Source organism: Petaurus breviceps, unplaced genomic scaffold, assembly GCF_028583685.1.
Source record: "Petaurus breviceps papuanus isolate PSGF00001 unplaced genomic scaffold, PetGlider_PUasm1.0 77, whole genome shotgun sequence".
NCBI classification, from domain to species: Eukaryota; Metazoa; Chordata; class Mammalia; order Diprotodontia; family Petauridae; genus Petaurus; species Petaurus breviceps.
In genome coordinates this window covers 22,486,964-22,505,058 of record NW_027186492.1, presented here as the reverse complement: position 1 = coordinate 22,505,058, position 18,095 = coordinate 22,486,964, and the positions used below count along the sequence as shown (strand labels likewise).

At 35.8% G+C, this 18,095-nt stretch overlaps 1 protein-coding gene across 1 annotated transcript in view; it reads left to right on the top strand.

Moving 5' to 3' along the window:
* LOC138175288 (cation channel sperm-associated auxiliary subunit beta-like) overlaps positions 1–18,095 on the top strand; it is a 214,697-nt gene that overhangs the window by 101,936 nt on the left and 94,666 nt on the right. Inside the window, exon 11 of the mRNA XM_069105681.1 lies at positions 12,607–12,794. Coding sequence (XP_068961782.1) covers positions 12,607–12,794 — 188 coding nt within the window. The remainder of the gene's footprint in view (positions 1–12,606; positions 12,795–18,095) is intronic.

The following is an 18,095-nucleotide window of genomic DNA, read 5'->3' as shown; positions in this document are numbered from 1 at the left end:
TTTGGGATCTTTAAAAGAAACTTTTGTGTAATTTCTAGTAACAATGACCTGACTTAAAATCACTATTATTATGCCTTCTAGTTCTATGAACAAATCTATATGACTTAGCTCCTTTTTCATTGCTTCTATGGTGGCACATTGTTTGTTGCATTCTTGTGGGTTTTGCCCATGGGAAAATCATAGTGATTTCATAGTTACTCTCTGGAGATAAAATGCTTCGGGTAACAGTTGACAAATCCACTGGCATATAATTGTAAATTTTTACTATTGGCTTCTAAACTTTATCTAACACAATAGGAAAACATCAAAGAGGCATTTGTAATACTAGAACATGAAAATCAGTAAGAGTTCCAACAAGTGCAAATGAAGATAAAGGCATTTCAGATTTCAGAGATTCAAAGCAAACAATCATGAGAAAAGCCATTTGCCACATAAAACCATTGTGTCTTCTTATAGATTAAAATGCATACTAGCATTAGCATGTTATCTATTATTCTTCATCAGTAGTGCCTAGAGGTTGGAGGCCCTTAGGTAAAAGGAACTAAGAATCTTTATAAGTTTGAGACTCAAGTATTCTATTTTTGCATATTCCCTTCAAAGAATAGAAAATAATTTACCAAGTATATACTGAATGACAAGCACTGTGTTAAAAAGTAACAGTCTCTGATACCAAGGATATTGAGTTCTAAGGGAAGAATAAGACAGAGAACCTGAAAGCTTACTTAGGATCCCAAATTTTTTTGGGTGGGGGGTGTAGATTAAGCTTCTCTTTTCTGGATTTCTACTTAGAATTAATTTATGCAATTCTTCTCTTTTAGAGTTTTATTCCTGTGGTATGAAAGAAAACCCACTACATTATTTTCATTTGCAGTGAATGTTTACTTATATGTATTCTTGTCTTTAGTCTCTTAATGAAAAGCTGCTGGAGAAGGGCTGCTGCCCCTTTGTTATTTATTCTGAACTTCTTTTGGTGCTTCAATTTTGCAGCAGCTGCCTGCTGATTCTTCTGCACAAAGAACAAGAGGGAAAGTAGAAAGCCTCTACCAACCACACAGAGCTTTTTGTCCTCGGATTGTTTGTCAGCAAGTTTGCCTGCTATTAGTTTCTTTTCTCTTTTTTCCCTTAAATGTACTGGGTAGGTGAGGCACTGAGGCATTTCATTCATGATTACCAAGAATTATAATACTATTTGCCTAGTATGGAACCAGGCGAAAAAGCAGGGGTCATAATTACATCACCTCATTGATTAGCCCTGATGATTTTTATCATTAAATCACATCACATTGAATCAGCCAGAAATTGTGAACTAGCTGTGAAAAAAGACTGGACATAAATCAAAAGGCATTTTATCCAGAAGGATGCTAGGTGTGTTCAGACTGGTTGAGGGACTTGATCATGCTACTCTATGGATCTTCTCTAAAATAGCAGAATGGCTCAGAACCTGGGAGATTTGAGGGAATGACGAACCAGGCGGAAGCTTTCCAGTCAATCAACTGAAGACTAAAAGAGTCCTGGACTCATGTTTGTTTTAGTCTCTTCTCCTTACCCCTTTGGCCAAATGAGGACTTTGTGAGCTTTGAAGCATCCAGAAATGATTGGGACTTTTTCATTATTATTTTAACAGAATTCCTAGGACAGAAGTAGCTGGTATCAGTGTCCATAACCAGAACTGAGAAAAGATCATACTTGATGAGGAAAAGCAGATTCAAAGCTGAGCTTGGCAGAAAAGTTTGACTATACCTTAAGAGAAACACCTAAAATCCCTAAACAAAAGGACATCCAGGAACTTTGAATTGCCTCTTTGAGGAGAGAAATCAGTACCTATTTACCATTTGCTCCAGGTGCTCCAAACTTGAGCCCACTTTCCTCTTTGAAACTATATGTACTTGTGGATCACATATGTTTTATATCTACTAGCTTTTTTATATACTACCTCATTATATATCCCTTTCTAAAAACTTATGAAGCCTGATTGACTAGCTGATATCCACTGAAAATCATTGGGAAAGCATATCAGTGGGGGCTCTTGACCTACAGCATTAGACACCTCCCTCATTTCTTTCAATCTCCACTACACAGGCTTAATTCTAGAGATGTAAAGGGATATAATAGTTGCCTTTTGGAGATCCAACTTTCTGGTGCAGTTAGAAGTTGGGATGTTAGCTCCCTAGTATGTGCCACACAGGCAGTCATGACCAATGACGAGTATAAATAATATTTTTTCCCCTTTAGACCCAAAGTGGGGTCAGTGGTGATTTAAGTCTCTTAGAAAGGTCCTTAGTTGCTTTGTTTCACACCACTCTACATTTTATGGGGATTATCTTATTGTGGTTTTGTTCTGTCATTTCATTTAATGCAAATTCTTTTTGTTGTTGCTTTGTCTGGTCATTTCAGTCATGTCTGACTTTTCACAACTCCATTTGTAATTTTCTAGGCAAAGATACTGGAGTGGTTTGTAATTTCCTGAGACATTTAGGTTGAAAGTTTTGCCCAGGGTCCACAACCAGTAAATTTCTGAGGCTGTACTTGAACTCTGGTTTTCCTGATTTCAGGCCCAGTGCTCTATTCACTCTAGCACCTAACTGCCCCCTCCTCTCCTTTGGTTTGTTTTAGGAATGGATTTAGAAGAATCTGAATTTTGACTTTTTACTCTTTCACCTTTATTGGAAGTCCTCCATGGTCATTCCTCAAAGTCTGTTATTTATATAAACTTATAATAATAACTTTGAAAGTAGAGACATTGATCAATAGTGCAGAGAATTGTGACTTCTATGTGCAAGGAGATACACTAGTCACTGGGCATACAGAGACAAGAGTGAAAAAAAAAGAAATAATCCTTTATTTAAAGGAACTTATAATTCTAGTGGTTTTGAAGGGTGAGGCACTAAAAATCAGAGCAAGAAATGTGTCTGGAATACAGGGAGACCAATAGGAACCAAGAACATGGGCTGTTCTAGACAACAGATGGAGTCAGCAAATCAGGAAAAAGAAATTCTGAGCTGTACATTTAGGGAACACGCAACTAGAAAGACCATGATATTGAATCAAAGGTGCTACAGTGAATAGAGCACTGGGCCTGGAATCAGGAAGACCAGAGTTCAAGTACAGCCTCAGAAACTTACTAGTTGTGTGACCCTGGGCAAACCATTTAACCTAATTGTCTCAGTTTCCTTATCTGTTAAATGAACAGAAGAAGGAAATGATCAACCACTCCAGTATCCTTGCCTATCCCTTTGCCAAATCCCTATCAATTTCCTGCTAAGACCAGGAACTAGTCTCAGAGTGCAGAAGGCACTGATGCAAGTGCAGGTAGTGAAATGGACACAGCTATTTGGAAAAGAGGATTGGACAATGGTACTTCAAAGAATAATCTGGAGATGTACCTCCTTTATTATAAAGTTGGGCATGTTTCAAGAAAATATTCCCAGTCATATGAAGTAGTCTTGGCTTGTACTCTGTGGCTCAATGACAAGAGTCCTGCCTACGTACACAGATCAAAAGCTTTGCAATATAAAAACACCTTTACAATCAGTTTCTATTTAGTTTACAGATAGCTGAGAGTACATACAACTAACTCTTAGGAAATTTGAGAACTTTACAGTAACTTCAGTGACCCCAATCCTCTAGTCCCCCCACCCTTTCCATTTGCATCCCCTCCTAATTTATGGGGCTGGTCTAATTTCAACTGCCTCACAATCCCCTCCTTCCTCACAAAACTAGACAAATTCTCATGTCAGTTATATATGCCTATTTACTGACTAATTGAATTTGGATGTGGATGAGTTTTAATAAATGTCTTCAAGTGGACATTTTAATTCAGGTGTTAATTGTGGGATGATAGGCCTTTGTACCCCATTAAAGAAACCATGCACATTAGTCAGCAAGTAATCTCTCCCTCCAAAAAACTCTCATAATTGTAGCCAGCAGTTGCATGGTGCTTTAAAGAGTGAAAAATGCTTTAAATTATGTTAACTCATTTAATTTTCACAATAGCCTTGCAAGGTAGGTGCAATTATTGCCCTATTTTATAGATTAGGAAGCTGAGGGATGGAGAGTTTAAGTGACTTGCCCAGGGTCACACAGCTAGGGAGTACCTGACGAAGGATTTGAGTTTAGGACTTCTTCTAATTCTGCCCTCTCTCCACTGTCACCTTGCTGTCTTAAATAGTACTTTGTGCTTCCATCCCTTATTTTATTTTGCATTATAATTATAATTCTGTCATCTTTCCAAATGCAGTATAAATTCCTTCAAGTCAAGAGCATGTCTCAATCAAAGGGAGTCTGATTTAGACCTTTCTGAATGATGGGAAGGAATGAAGGGACCAAAAGCAATTTTCCAAAATACTTTCCACCTAACACACTTATGTCCAAATTGTCACTTGTTCTCTGGAGGAGTGAGGAACAGTCAAAGTCAATTTTAGGAGCTGCTGGAGGTGGAAGAGTGTGTACAGAATAGTCCCATTTTTGTTTCAGATTTTATAGTCCTTCATGTTCTGGCATATGTCCTGGTTCTCCAGACCCTCTCACTTTTCTTCTCTTTCTGTACTCTTTTAGTTTTCCATATCCAATATTAATTTCCCCACTTCCTCTATACTCCATTTTTTGTGAGGATGGTCAAATTTTATAGATATTTTTATGCATACATCCCTTATATACACTGTGTATATACATACACACATACATACACATATATGTTGAGATATTTTTTCAGCAGTATATATTTTTAATTTTATTTTTTTTCAATTATATGTAAACAAAACATTCATTTAAAAAATTCCATAATAGCCATTTTGTAAAAGAAAACAGTTCAAAGCCAAAAAATAATAAAGTTAAAAAAGTATGCTTCAATTTGCATTCAGAGTCCATCAGTTCTTTCTTTGGAGGCAGATAGCATTTTTGAACTCAAGTCTTTTGTAATTTTCTTGCATCATTGTAGCACTGAGGATGGCTAAGTCAATGAATGACACAGTTGAACATCACTCAATATTGCTCTAACTATGTATAATGTTCTGATTCTGATCATTTGACTTTGCATCATTTCATGTGAGACTTGCCAGATTTTTCTGAAAGGATTCTGCTCAGCATTTCCTATGGCACAACAGTATTCCATCATAATCATATACCACAACTTGTTCAGCCATTTCCCAATTAATGGGCATTGCCTCATTTTCCAATTCTTTGCCATCACAAAAAGAGCTGCTATAATTATTTTTTGTACACATGGGTACTTTTCCTTTTTAAAATTTCCTTGGATACAGACCAAGTAGTGGTATTGCTGGGTCATAAAGCATAAGAAAAGTTTTATGGTCCGTTGAGCATAGTTCCAAATTTCTCTCTGGAATGGTTGGATCAGTTCAGAACTCCACCAACAATGCATTAGTGTCCCTATTTTTCCATATCGATTCCAACATTTGTAATTTTCATTTTTTGTCATATTAGCCAATCTGATAGGTACTCAGAGTTGTTTTAATTTGCATTTTCTAATCAATAGTTATTGGGAGGGAGAAGTTGAGTACCTGTGCTAGGAAATAAAAGGAGGAATGCTCTAACTAGAAAAACCTAGCTAATCAAAATAACCTGAAAAGAACCTGGAATTTGGAGGAAGCAAAAGATGGGGAAGAAAATTACACTGTATTTGAAATACTGAAAGTAGATACAAGATTTCAGCCGTGAAGACCTTTAAGTTTGTTGTTATGGGTGATGGTGTCCTTGGTAAGACACATCTTGTGATTTCATACACAACAAACAAATTCCCAGTTGAATTTGTCCCAATGGTATTTGACAATTGTGCAGTCATGGTTATATGTGGTGGAGAACCCTACACTCTTGGACTGTTTGGTACTGCAGGACTGGATGATTATGACAGATTACAACCTCTCAGTTATCCACAGACAGATATGTCCATATTTCAGTGGTATCCCCATCTTTATTTGAAAATGTGAAAGAAAAGTGGGTACCAGAGATTACTCACAACTGTCCAAGGCTCTTCTCTTGCTCGTTGGGACCTAAATTGATCTCAGAGATTACCCTCATACTAGTTTCCAAGAAACTTACCAAGAACAAACAGAATCCCATCATTTCAGAGATTGTTGAAAAGCTGGCTTGAGACCTGAAGGCTGTCAAATACATGGAATGTTTTGTTATTACATAGTAAGGCCTAAAAATGTTTTTGACAAGGCAACACTGACTGTCTTGGAGCCTCAGGAAATGAAGATGACTCACATGTGTGTTGTGCTGCTATGAGCATCCCTTCAGAGACCTCTCTGTAAAGCTGGTGTCTGTATCATGCTAAAAGCAATGTTTAAATCAAACTAAAGAGAAATTAACGTTATTTTTTACAATAATTCCAAATCCTATGCACCCAATCCCATACTCCGAGTATGACACCTGGACTGTTGGGGCCCCCATTTCCTCTCCCAACTCAATTTAAATGTTAATTAATTTTGAGTAATTGTGTATTGTCAGAAACTGATCAGTACTCATTTTTATTTTTGTTTATTTCTATTTTTTTGGGGGGGTTAAAAAAGCAAGACATGCTTATGATTACTCTGTAACAGAATAATTCTAGACTCAAAACTGTTGCAGCTGCTTCCTGGTGCCAACATAACAAAGTAATCAGGCTTCTTAAGGTTTGTTTTGTTTTGTTCTTGGGTGGTGTTGGCATTGTGGGTTTTTTTTTAATCTATTAGCCTGTAGATGTTTATTTTGCAAAGGGGGGAGGGTTTGGAGGGGAAGGCAAAGTTGGATTCTCCTTCCCAAATCTGGTTAAGCAAACAGAAAACCCCCTCCTGACTCTTTAAGAAGGAATATAAGGAATGCTCTTCAGTAACTTTTACTCTTTTTTGAAAGTTGCCTTTTTGTTCCCCACTCTGAATAGATCCACTTTGAATGAAAACATTCGAGGTGAGGTGAAGCATGTATTGCCTCTTCTCCCTTCTCCCTCCTGTTGTGGGTTGCACTATGTTCTTAACTACAACATTGAGATTTGCCAGTTGTTGCTTTTGAGGTTTAGGTTCAAATTTTATTGATCAATAAGTGAAGAAAAACCTGTACTTTTGTAGCCACACCACATGGGTTTAGATTAGAATTTTAAAAAGATCATATTTTGTTTTCTTATACTCCTGATCTAATCTACTCAGTCAAAATATGCAGTTTCTTATGGTTCATGAAGCACAGTTAATGCACCTGGTGTGTTGATTAACAGTAAGTTAGTAGTTAGGCACTGGCAGATGAAGGTCTATGAAATGATTCCAATCCTCTTCCAAGAGAGTTTAGAATGGATAGTCAACTTCATTAAGAAGCCTGGTGGGGCGGGGGGGCGGCCAGGTAGCATAGCGATTAAGAGCACTGGCTCCAGTGTCGGGATGACCTGGGGATCAAATCTGGGCTCAGATACTCAGCACCATACCAAGAAATAACTGGCCATGTAACCTTGAGCAAGTTACTTAACCCCAATTGCTTTAAAAAAAAAAGTCTGGTGGGAGGAGGAGGTGATCCCATAAAGACCAGTCAGGAGTCTATCTGCATCTTGCATATGAGAAACCCCAGAGGCAGAGGACGGGGCTCTAATAGAAGAATAACAGGAAGAAGTCTTACAGAAAACTCCAGTGTTAATAGGGATTTTTTTTTTTGGTGTAGCAATCAGGGTTAAGTGACTTTTCCAGGATGACTCAGCTAGTTAGTGTCAAGTGTGTCAGACTGGATTTGAGCCTGAGTCCTCTTGAGTCCATGGTCCAAAAAATTATTTATAAAGCTAGGAAAAAAATTCATATTTCAATTCTTTATTTATGCATTCTTTTCAGATGTATTAAACCAACAAATAAAAAAGCCCCTCATAAACCCACCTGAGAGTTGTTATTTTCCCACTTCTCCACTACCTTCCTCTTTTCAGCTTATTTAAAGACAGGATAATTTGGTTTCCTCATGCATCAAATTTTAGCATTGAATAAAAGAGGTAAAACTGAAAAAAAATTAGTAATCTAGAGCAATTTTCATGTAATTATAATGGATACATTTGATTTCTTCCAACTGCCTGTTTGTATCCTTTGCCTCTTTATCAATTGGAAAAATGACTCATATTCTTATAAATATGATTCATTTCTTCATACGTATATGAAGAATTAGGCTTTATCAGAGAAACTTTCTGTAAAAACTTGTCCTAGTTCCCAGCTTTCCATCTAATTTTGGCTATATCTATTTTGTTTATACAAATCCTTTTTAAGTTGATGTAATCAGAATTATCAGTATTATATCTCATAATATTCTTCATCTCTTGTTTGGTGATAAATTCTTCTTTTATCCCTATATCTAATAGGTAAAATATTCCATGCTATCCTAATTTTCTTATATAACCCTTTATGTCTAAATCATGTTCCCATTATGACCGTATCTTGATATATAGTGTGAGATATTGGTCCATACCTAGTTTCTGCCAAACTGCTTTCCAGTTTTCCCAGCAATTTTTTGTCACTTAGTGAGTTCTAATCCCAAAAGCTTAGATCTATAGGCTTTTCAAATGTTAAATTACCATGGTCATTTACTTCTGAATGCTACTATTTACTACTGTCTACTATTACTATTTACAAAGTACTGTGTGCTTAATTTATTCCACTGATTGACCATTCTATTTCTTAGTCAATATCAAATTTTTTTGACGATGATTGCTTTTTTAATTGCTTTTTTAAAAAATATAGTTTGAGATCTGGTACTGCTAGGTTACCTTCTTTCACAAAGTGTTTTTCATTGATACTCTTGATATTTTTTAACTCTTTTTCTTCCAAATGAATTTTTTTCCTAGCTCTATAAATAATTTTGGTTGATTGGCATGGTGTTGAAGAAGTAAATTAGGTAGAATTGTCATTTTTATTATATTGACTCAGTCTACCATAAATAATTAATATCTCTATAATTCTTGAGATCTAACTTTATCTGTATGAAAAATGTTTTGTAATTGTGTTCATTTAGTTCATGGATTTGCCTTGGCAGGTAGCAGGTAGACTCCCAAGTATTTTTATACTGTCTTCAGTTATTCTAAATGACTTTTGTCTTTCTATCTCTTCCTGCTGAACTTTGTTGATAATATATAGAAATTCTGATGATTTATGTGGATTATGTTTTTTTTAAAGCTTTATTAACTTCTGATTTACATCATTCATTTCTGCCAGATTTTGAGTTACAAATTTTCTCCCCATTTTTCCCCTACCCACCGCCCCAAAATAGTAGTCCCACAGGATATCCCCTCCTCCAATCTGCTCTCTCCTACATTTTCACCCCTTTCAACTTTTCCAGTAGGGCATGGTGGATCTCTATGCCCTAGTGAATTTATATCTTATTATCCAATTGCATGTAAAATAGTAATAATAATAGAATACATATATATATATATATATATATATTTAAACATTTGATTTTAAAACTTTAAATTCCAGATTCCTTCCCTTCCTCCCTTGCACCCACCCTTACTGGGAAGATAAGCAGTTCGGTATAGGTTGTACATGTGTAGCTAATGCAAAACAATAATATATTAGATATATTGTAAAAGACTGAATATATTTCCCTCCCTCCTATCCCACCTCCCACTTGTTCTATTCTCTACTTTGATCCCATCCCTTTTCAAAAGTGGGTGCTTCCAACTTCCCTCCCCCCGCAACCTTCTCTCCCTTCCATCATCCTTCCTCTGATCCCCTTGCCCCCTATTCTCCTGTAGGGTGAGATACCCTATTTAGTGGGTATTTCATTCCCTACCCAAGCCAAATTCAATGAGAATAAGGTTGACCCATTCCCTTTTTCCTTCCTATTCTTCCCCTTAATTGCAACCATTTTCCCTTGCCTCTTCTATATGAGATAGTTTACTCTATTCTGTCTCTCCCCATCTCCTCTCATTATATTCCTCCCTCACCTCTTAATTTCACCTTCTAAGTATCATCACTTCCTATTAAATTGATCCTGTGCCATCTATCTATGTATACCTGTAAACATATATACACACATTCACATATGTATTCATATGCCCATATACCCTCATATATATATATTTATATTCCCTTCAACTATTTTTATACTGAGAAAAGTTTCATCAGTTACAATTATTGTTTTTCCATGTAGGAATGTTAATAGTTCAACTTTGATAAGTTCCTTATGATTTCTTTTCCCTGTTTACCTTCTCATGCTTCTTTTGCTTCTTGTATCTGAATGTCAAATTTTCTATTCAACTCTGGTTTTTTCATCAAGAGTGCTTGAGAGTCCATTATTCCACTGAATGACCATATTTTCCCCTGAAACATGATACTCTGTTTTGCTGGGTAGGTGATTCTTGGTTTTAATCCCAGCTCCTTTGACCTCCAGAATATCATATTCAAAGACCTTTGATCCCTCAGTGTAGAAGCTGTCAGATCCTGGGTTATCCTGATTGTGTTTCCACAATATTCAAATTGTTTCTTCCTGGCTGCTTGTAATATTCTCTCCTTATTCTGGGAATTCCGGGACCTGGCTATAATATTCCTAGGAGTTTTCTTTTTGGGATCTTTTTCGGGAGGTCATCAGTGGATTCTTTCTCGGAGGTCCTACTCTGCCATCTTGACTCTGCCCCCTTATATGGATTATGTTATATCCTGCAAGTTGTTAATTATTTCAAATTATTTTTAAGCCAATTCTCTAGCATTCTCTAAGTATATCAACATATCATTGGCAAAGGGTGATAGTTTAATTTTCTTATTGCCTATTCTAATTCTTTCCATTTCTTTTGTTTCTCTTATTGTGATAGTATTTCTAGCACAATACTGAATAATAGTGATGATAATGGTCATCCTTGTTTCACCCCTGATCTTATTGGGAAGGCTTCTAGCTTATCCCCATTACAGATGATGCTTGCTGATGATTTATTTATATCCTTCTTATCATTTTAATGAAAGTTCCATTTATTCCTATCATTTCTATTGTTTTTAATTGGAATGAGTGTTGTGTTTTGTCCAAATGCTTTGTCTGCATCTATTGAGATAACCATATGATTTTTGTTATTAACAAGGTCTGTTATGCTGATGATGGTTTTCCTAATATTAAACCAACTCTCCATTCCTGGTATAAGTCTCATTTGGTCGTGGTGTATGATTATTGTGATACATTGCTATAATTTCCTTGCTAGTATTTTACTTAAAATTTTTGTTTCAAAATTCATCAGGGAAATTGGTCTATTTTTCTTTCTCTGTTTTCACTCTTCCTGTTTTTACCATATCCCATGTCCTTTGAAAGTCAATTTATTTTTGCTTCACTGATTTTTTTTCCATTTCATTATATATTTCCAACCATTATCATATTTTTTTACCATCCTGGTTCATGCCATTCTGCTCTTACTTCTGATAACAAAGTTTCTGACTACAAAGTGCTAATATGTGGCAGGATTCTGCCACCCCCTACCTGTACCACTTGGCTACTCCATGGATGCTTAAGTAATATTGGTTTGTGTATAATATAACTGATTTATAAAATATCACCTGTATACAGAGTAATTTTCACTTGGAAGTATAGTTAGGAAATGACTCATACTAATGTCCTCAAATAGGGAGCAAATTCTCTAAGGACCAAATGGGGTTTGGGCTCTCAGCCCTGTGTTAGGAAAGGTTCCTTTCTACTGGGTAACTCCCACTGAGCCCTCATGTCACGAACAAAGGGACAGCAGACAATTCAGGAGCAGGCAAATGTATTCTTTCATGGAGCTAAAACAGAAACATAATTGAGCAGAACTAAGCCTACAGCAGGGTAGAGGCCAATTGTTTCTCTTGCTGACTTGTTTCTTTCAGCACTCCTGCTTCTGGCATAAGTATTCCCTATTTTTGTTTGTCTATTTAGAAATCTCCTCTCATAGTCTCAAGGGCACTACAGATGTGGCAAATTCCTACTCCTGTTACATTTATAGTGTTGCTATGGAACACAACACTAACCTTTCCTGTCCCTTCTCCTGATTCTCCTGGAGAGTCTCAAACTCCTGTGTTGCCCTTAAAAAAACATCTCCTTTCTCATAGTGAGACTTGATTTGGTGTTTGTTTCTTTTGTTCCTGAACTGGGAAGAACTACAAATCCAAAGCAAATTTTTTCATGACTTGTCAACTCCTTGCTAAGTTTGTTACACTTATAAAAATGTCACAAGATCACTCCCTTTCTAAACTTACAGAAAAGGCTTGTACATTCTTGTAAAAGCACTTTGCCAATGACAACCCCTTATATAATTTGACAGCATGCAAAATGGGTCCCTTAACAAATTTAGCCCAGTGCACTGCTCCTACTACACTTTCCATAGAAATATGAAAGTGATGATTACTCTATTCTGATGTCTTCAATTTCTTTATAAAATAAAATATTTACAGATTGTTTTATGTGTTAGATTTTTAGAACAACAGAAAGGAAGAACAACCATATCAGTAAGCATTGCATTGAATTAAAATTTGACTGATTCTCTTTAATATTTATCTGTTTTTATGACTTTGAAAATAACTATGGAATTATATAAATCTATAACTGGAATGTTCCTTAGCACTAATCTAATTTAAATACCCTAATTATTTGCTTCTGCTGACATAGAACCTAAATGACATGAAATTTCTTTTTAAATAGACCAATGGGATCAGCTAGTATAACGAAGATTCTGTATCATGACCACCTTGTAGGCTTTCCGAGCTCAGCACTGGCAGATTTATTAAGTCCTTTTGTGATTGTGTCGATTGAAACACATCCTTGTTTAAAGAGTGACATTTCCATTCATGAACATGGCGACTCTTTATATAGAATTGATCTTCATCCTGGTAAGTTTACACTCAAGTAGTAATTGAGGACTATAAAATATTCTTATGGGAAAGATGTAACTGCTTCTAGAGAAAAATCTTCAAATGGGCTCTGGGATCCACTGGTTACTTGTTCATTAGAGTTTATTAGATGCATCATAGACTCTTCTCTCATGTTATTACTAATTTTAACATGATAACATCTATAATTTTTATGGCAGGAATTAGTTAGTTATGCTGATGTTTTAGTGAATCAATGATCTCATGATTATAGGTTTTTCTGCCACTTGTAGAAAGCATAACTAATCCTTGCCTTCTCATCCTGTTTTTATTTATTATTATTTGTATACTTCCATAAATCCTCTATAGAGGTTCTACTCAAAGTGCTGAGGGTTTCTTTGGGGTCAGGGTTTTTTTTTAATCTTTTTGTGGCATGGACATCTCCAGGAGCCTGGTGAAGCCTTTGGACCTCTTCTCAGAATAATGTTTTTAAATGTAGAAGATAAAATGCAGAGGGTTTCAAAGGAAACAAATGAATTGAAATATAGTTGTCAATTATTACTTTGAAAGTTCATAAATTCAAGGTTAAGGACAATTTTTTTCTCTTTTTATTATGAATTTGACTAATGTACAAAATAAACATTTTATAAGCAAGTATTCTGAATGTACTTCCACAGGGTAACCCTAGAACCCAGTGTAGTACTCTCTCTGCCCTACTCCCTCAACATGGTACTTGAACTCATGGGCTGCATTTCCAGAGTGTGGTTAGTACTCTGGATTTTAGAGATAATCCTGTGTATATATTTGTACTCATAGCACTACAGCCTCATAAACTGTCTATCCATCTTTACCTCCCATATAGTTTCTATTAACAGGAGACCGACTCATTCAGCCCTTAGCAAAGGCATTTACTTATGTGGAATAGTAAGATCTGTATTTAGATAGCATTACTCCCATAAAACTTAGATATCCTTATCCATAGCTAGAGCACCAATGGGAAGAATGGGTTCAGAATAAAATATACTGGTAATGAATCATAAGATATAGATGAAGCAAAGACAACTTACAACTCTTGGTACTAAGAAAGCTAGAAATCCTTTCTCTCTTTGGAAAGCTCTCACCATGAGTTCTGAGGGTCTTCTTGATAGTTTGACTCTTAATTACTAGGGGTTGCTCTCCTTGGAAGCTGCTTCATCCTGCTAGTGACTGTATCTCTGTGTCCCTGTCTGTCTAGAGCAGACATGCACAACATATGGCCTACAGGCTACTTGTGACATGCCAAAAGATAGCATGTCAAAAATGTAGAGGATGTTAAAGAAAGGAAAGATGTAATGAGTGCTTTGTCCATGGCTCACTTAACCCACCTTTCATTGGTCACTTTTGTGCCCATCTTGGGAAATGCATTCTTGGCAGGTGGGTTGCCACTGTATACTCTCTCCTGTTTATCATGTGACCTGCAGCAACCAATCACTGGCAGTCTGTCAAAAGTCCGAGAGGACCAATTTTATAATAAAAATCTTCAATAAAAGTATAATTAATAGTAATTGAAATTTCCCTTTTTTGAAAATATGGTTTATTTGAAAAATAGTTTATTCATTAATTATATCTTTACTTGGAAAGTGAGCCACCAAAGACTTATTTATGACCTGAAGAAGTTTAGCCTATTTTAATTTTGGCTCCTACGTACTGCCAAGTTAAGCAGGTCTGGTCTGGGGGTATATCTCTACTTCCCACTGAATTCAGTGTGTTCTAGGGGCCCATGAACCCCCCTTCAAAATGACATGAGTAATGTTAGGAGAGTGGAAAGAGAGAAAAATCTCTCATTTCCTACATGCAGACATACACACACACACACACACACACACACACACACACACACACATTCCCAACAGACGAGTCTAGATTTTCTTAAACTTTTCATGGCTTAATTATTAAAGTCACTAGAAGTGTGACTGGTTTCTTTTTTGTTGCAACTCATCAGCCTTTCTTGATCCAGCCATTGAGATGTATGAAACTGATAGAGGGATAAGAGCACAGAAAAATCTCCTGTACACCATGAAACCCCATCATGCACAAATACATTTTGTTCTACATCACATCAGAAAGGTGTGGGGAATAGCATTTCTCTTTCTTTTCAATTTCAATATACAAAAATAGAAAAAAGATCATATATTAAACCTTGAACTTCAATTTTGAACAATATTTAAAGTATCTATTATGATCATACCAACACCTTTCTCTTTGTTTGTGTCCCCTCCTGATCTTTCTTCTGCCTGCATATTTTCTTAGTGTTTATTGATGCTTTTCCCCCATCACTTGCACTACCTACTCATCCAACCACCAATATTTCTCCCACAAAAAAAAATAAAACCCTTACTCATAATAAAAAAAATATACCATTGGCCACTTTTGGTCCATGTGGTAGTGTCTGGTGAGTGCTAAGGCAGTATGGGGTTTTTTCTCCATTTTCCTGGGGCTACACTGAAGCACATAGAAGTCTGGATTGTGGAGTACACCTACACATCAGCGGCTGCATTGAAGTGGGCTACACTGAAGCATATGGTGGTTCTCAGAGCTGTAGTCTGCTGGTTCCTCTGACTATGCTAAGGCATGTGGTGGGACCCTGTGTTGGTGTTTGCTTCCTCTACCACACTGGAGCTCAGGATCTCTCCCACTAGTTTGCTGAAGTGGGGCTTCCTGCTGGCTTGCTGGGGTGCATCCTGTAACTGGAAAGTGCTCTACTTTTACCCAAGTGAGATGAATCTTTCTTGCCAATTCTCCAAGTCTCCCAGGCTAAAAGTCTATTTCACCGGGTCTTTCCACTGACTCCAATATTCCGGGATTTGTTCTGGGGCACTATATTATGGTTGTTTAGAGGTGAATATGGGAGAGCTCCAGTACTGCTAACTTTACCATCTTGGCTCTCTGAAGTCTCTCTTGATCTCTCTGGGATATAGACCTAGTGCTGATATTGCTGGATCAAAGGGTTATACACAAATTTATTGATTTTGTTTGTGCATCCTTTTTCTGCATTTGTTCATCAGGTGGGATATCTGTTTTCTCCTCTTCTTTGGGGAAAAATGTGGTCATTATAATTTTGCTATATTGAGTTTCTATTGTTTTGTGGTTGCCATTCTTTTCATTTACATTGTTGTAATCATTGTGTTAATTGCTCTCTTGATTATACATACTCATTTTTCAATAGTTAATATATTTCTCCTATACTACTCTGTGTACATCATATTAATTGCTTCCTATAGAAAAGTATGCAGTATTATACATTACATTCATGCAATACAATTTGTTTAGCCAATTCATGGTTACCTACTTTGTTTCCAATTACTACAAAACATGTTCCTATAAATATTTTATTAATCCTGTTTTTGTCTATATACAATGAATTCATTCTTTCTTTGAGAGCAGTATTATTCCATTACATTTATGTGCTACAACTTATTTATTCTTTTCCCTATTGATGGGAAAGAGTATCTATCTATCTATCTATCTATCTATCTATCTATCTATCTATCTATCTATCTATCTATCTATCTGTAATCTTAGCCATTGACCTTTTTGTAATCTTTGTTTAGCAGTGCAATCTTTATATCAAAAATTGGTAGACATTCTAGCCATTGTCTTCTTGTAATAACTCATTGGTTTCTAGAACAGTTGAATCAGTTTGCAACTACACCAACAACTCATTAGTGTATTGATGCTCATCTTTTATCATCTTTCTTTCAAATGCAATCTTGGAACTTTAATAAAGTTAGTATTCTGAAAAACATTCTAAATTCTGAACATAGCTTCTATTAAAACACTGTGCTTTTAAAAGACAAAGATTTTTTTTTCCCAACCTCATTAAATATTTAAAGGGAAATGTTCAGGTTACCAAATTAATCTTTTAACCAAATATTTTAAGATTCATTTGAGAACATAAAATTTTAAACCAAATGTTCACATTTCATTGAGTTTAGGAAAATGAAACCATAGATTGGGATTAAGTTGTGTACTGTCATCTCATTCAGTAAGGAACATTAAGGCAATAACTTGGTGTGAGGTGACACCTCATTATTGTTTTGATTGTCCTTTCTTTTAATTGTTAATAGTTAGTAATTTTCTTGAGAACTATTTTTTTCTTATACTTGGACCACTTATCCATTGCAGAGATATCCATTTTAAGCTGCCTTGTATAATGGAAAGAGAACCATCCTCTAAGTCAAGAAGATCTAGGTGGAAGTGTCTCTTCTGACATATACTGGGTGTGGACCCTGGGAAAATCACCCTCTCTCTTCCCTAGGACACTACCTAAAACTATTTATTGTGAAAAAAGATGTCAACCTGTGTTAGTAGAAGGAATTTCCTTATGCAACAGGTCCCTATGGCAATGAAATTATATGAGAGGGAAAAGTTTTCTACTTTCCAAAACAAAAATTTTCTACTAAAACCCCCTTTTTTCTTATATCACAAGTTTCCCTCCTAGTTGATTAAAAAAAATTCTTTCCAGAAAAACATACCTAAAAAGAAACCTAATAGCATACAGTTGCTCTATAAAGCACTCAGTCAATAGAGATTTTTTAAGCACCTACTCTGTGCCACACACTGTTTAGTGATGGAGATACAATATGCAAAAGACAGTTCCTTTCCTCAAAGAACTCTCACACATAAAACACAATATGGTAACTTTGCTTTTTCTTGGAGGAAGATGAGGAAGCTGTTGCAGGTTCTTTTTTTTTTTCTTTTTTCCTACTTAATACTATTTTATTTTTTTCAATTATATATAAAAGTAGTTTTTAACATTCACTTTTACAATATTTTGAGTTCCAAATTTTTTTCTCCTTCCTTCCCTCCTGCACTATCCAAACAATCTGACATAGGTTATATATGTACAATCATATTAAATGTAGATGAGGTGACCTCCTGATGTCTGAGCTGGGACCCAGATTTCCACATTAGTGATGTCATGAAAGAAGAATCAGAAGAAAAGGGAAAAGCCACAACAAAGAAAAAATGGAAAACAAAAAAGTGAAAATAGTATACTTCAATCTGCATTTAGGCACTATACTTCTTTCTTTGAATGTGGATAATATTTTCCATCATGAGTCTTTTGAAATGTTTTAGATCAGTATATTGCTGAGAAGAGCTATGTCTATCAAAGTTGATCATCACATGATGTTACTGTTAGTGTGTACAATGTTTTCCTCATTCTGCTCACTTCAATAAACATCAGTTCATATAAGTCTTTCTAGGTTTTTCTAAAATACGCCTGTTCACAATTTCTTACAGCACAATAGTATTACATTACATTCCTATACCACAACTTGT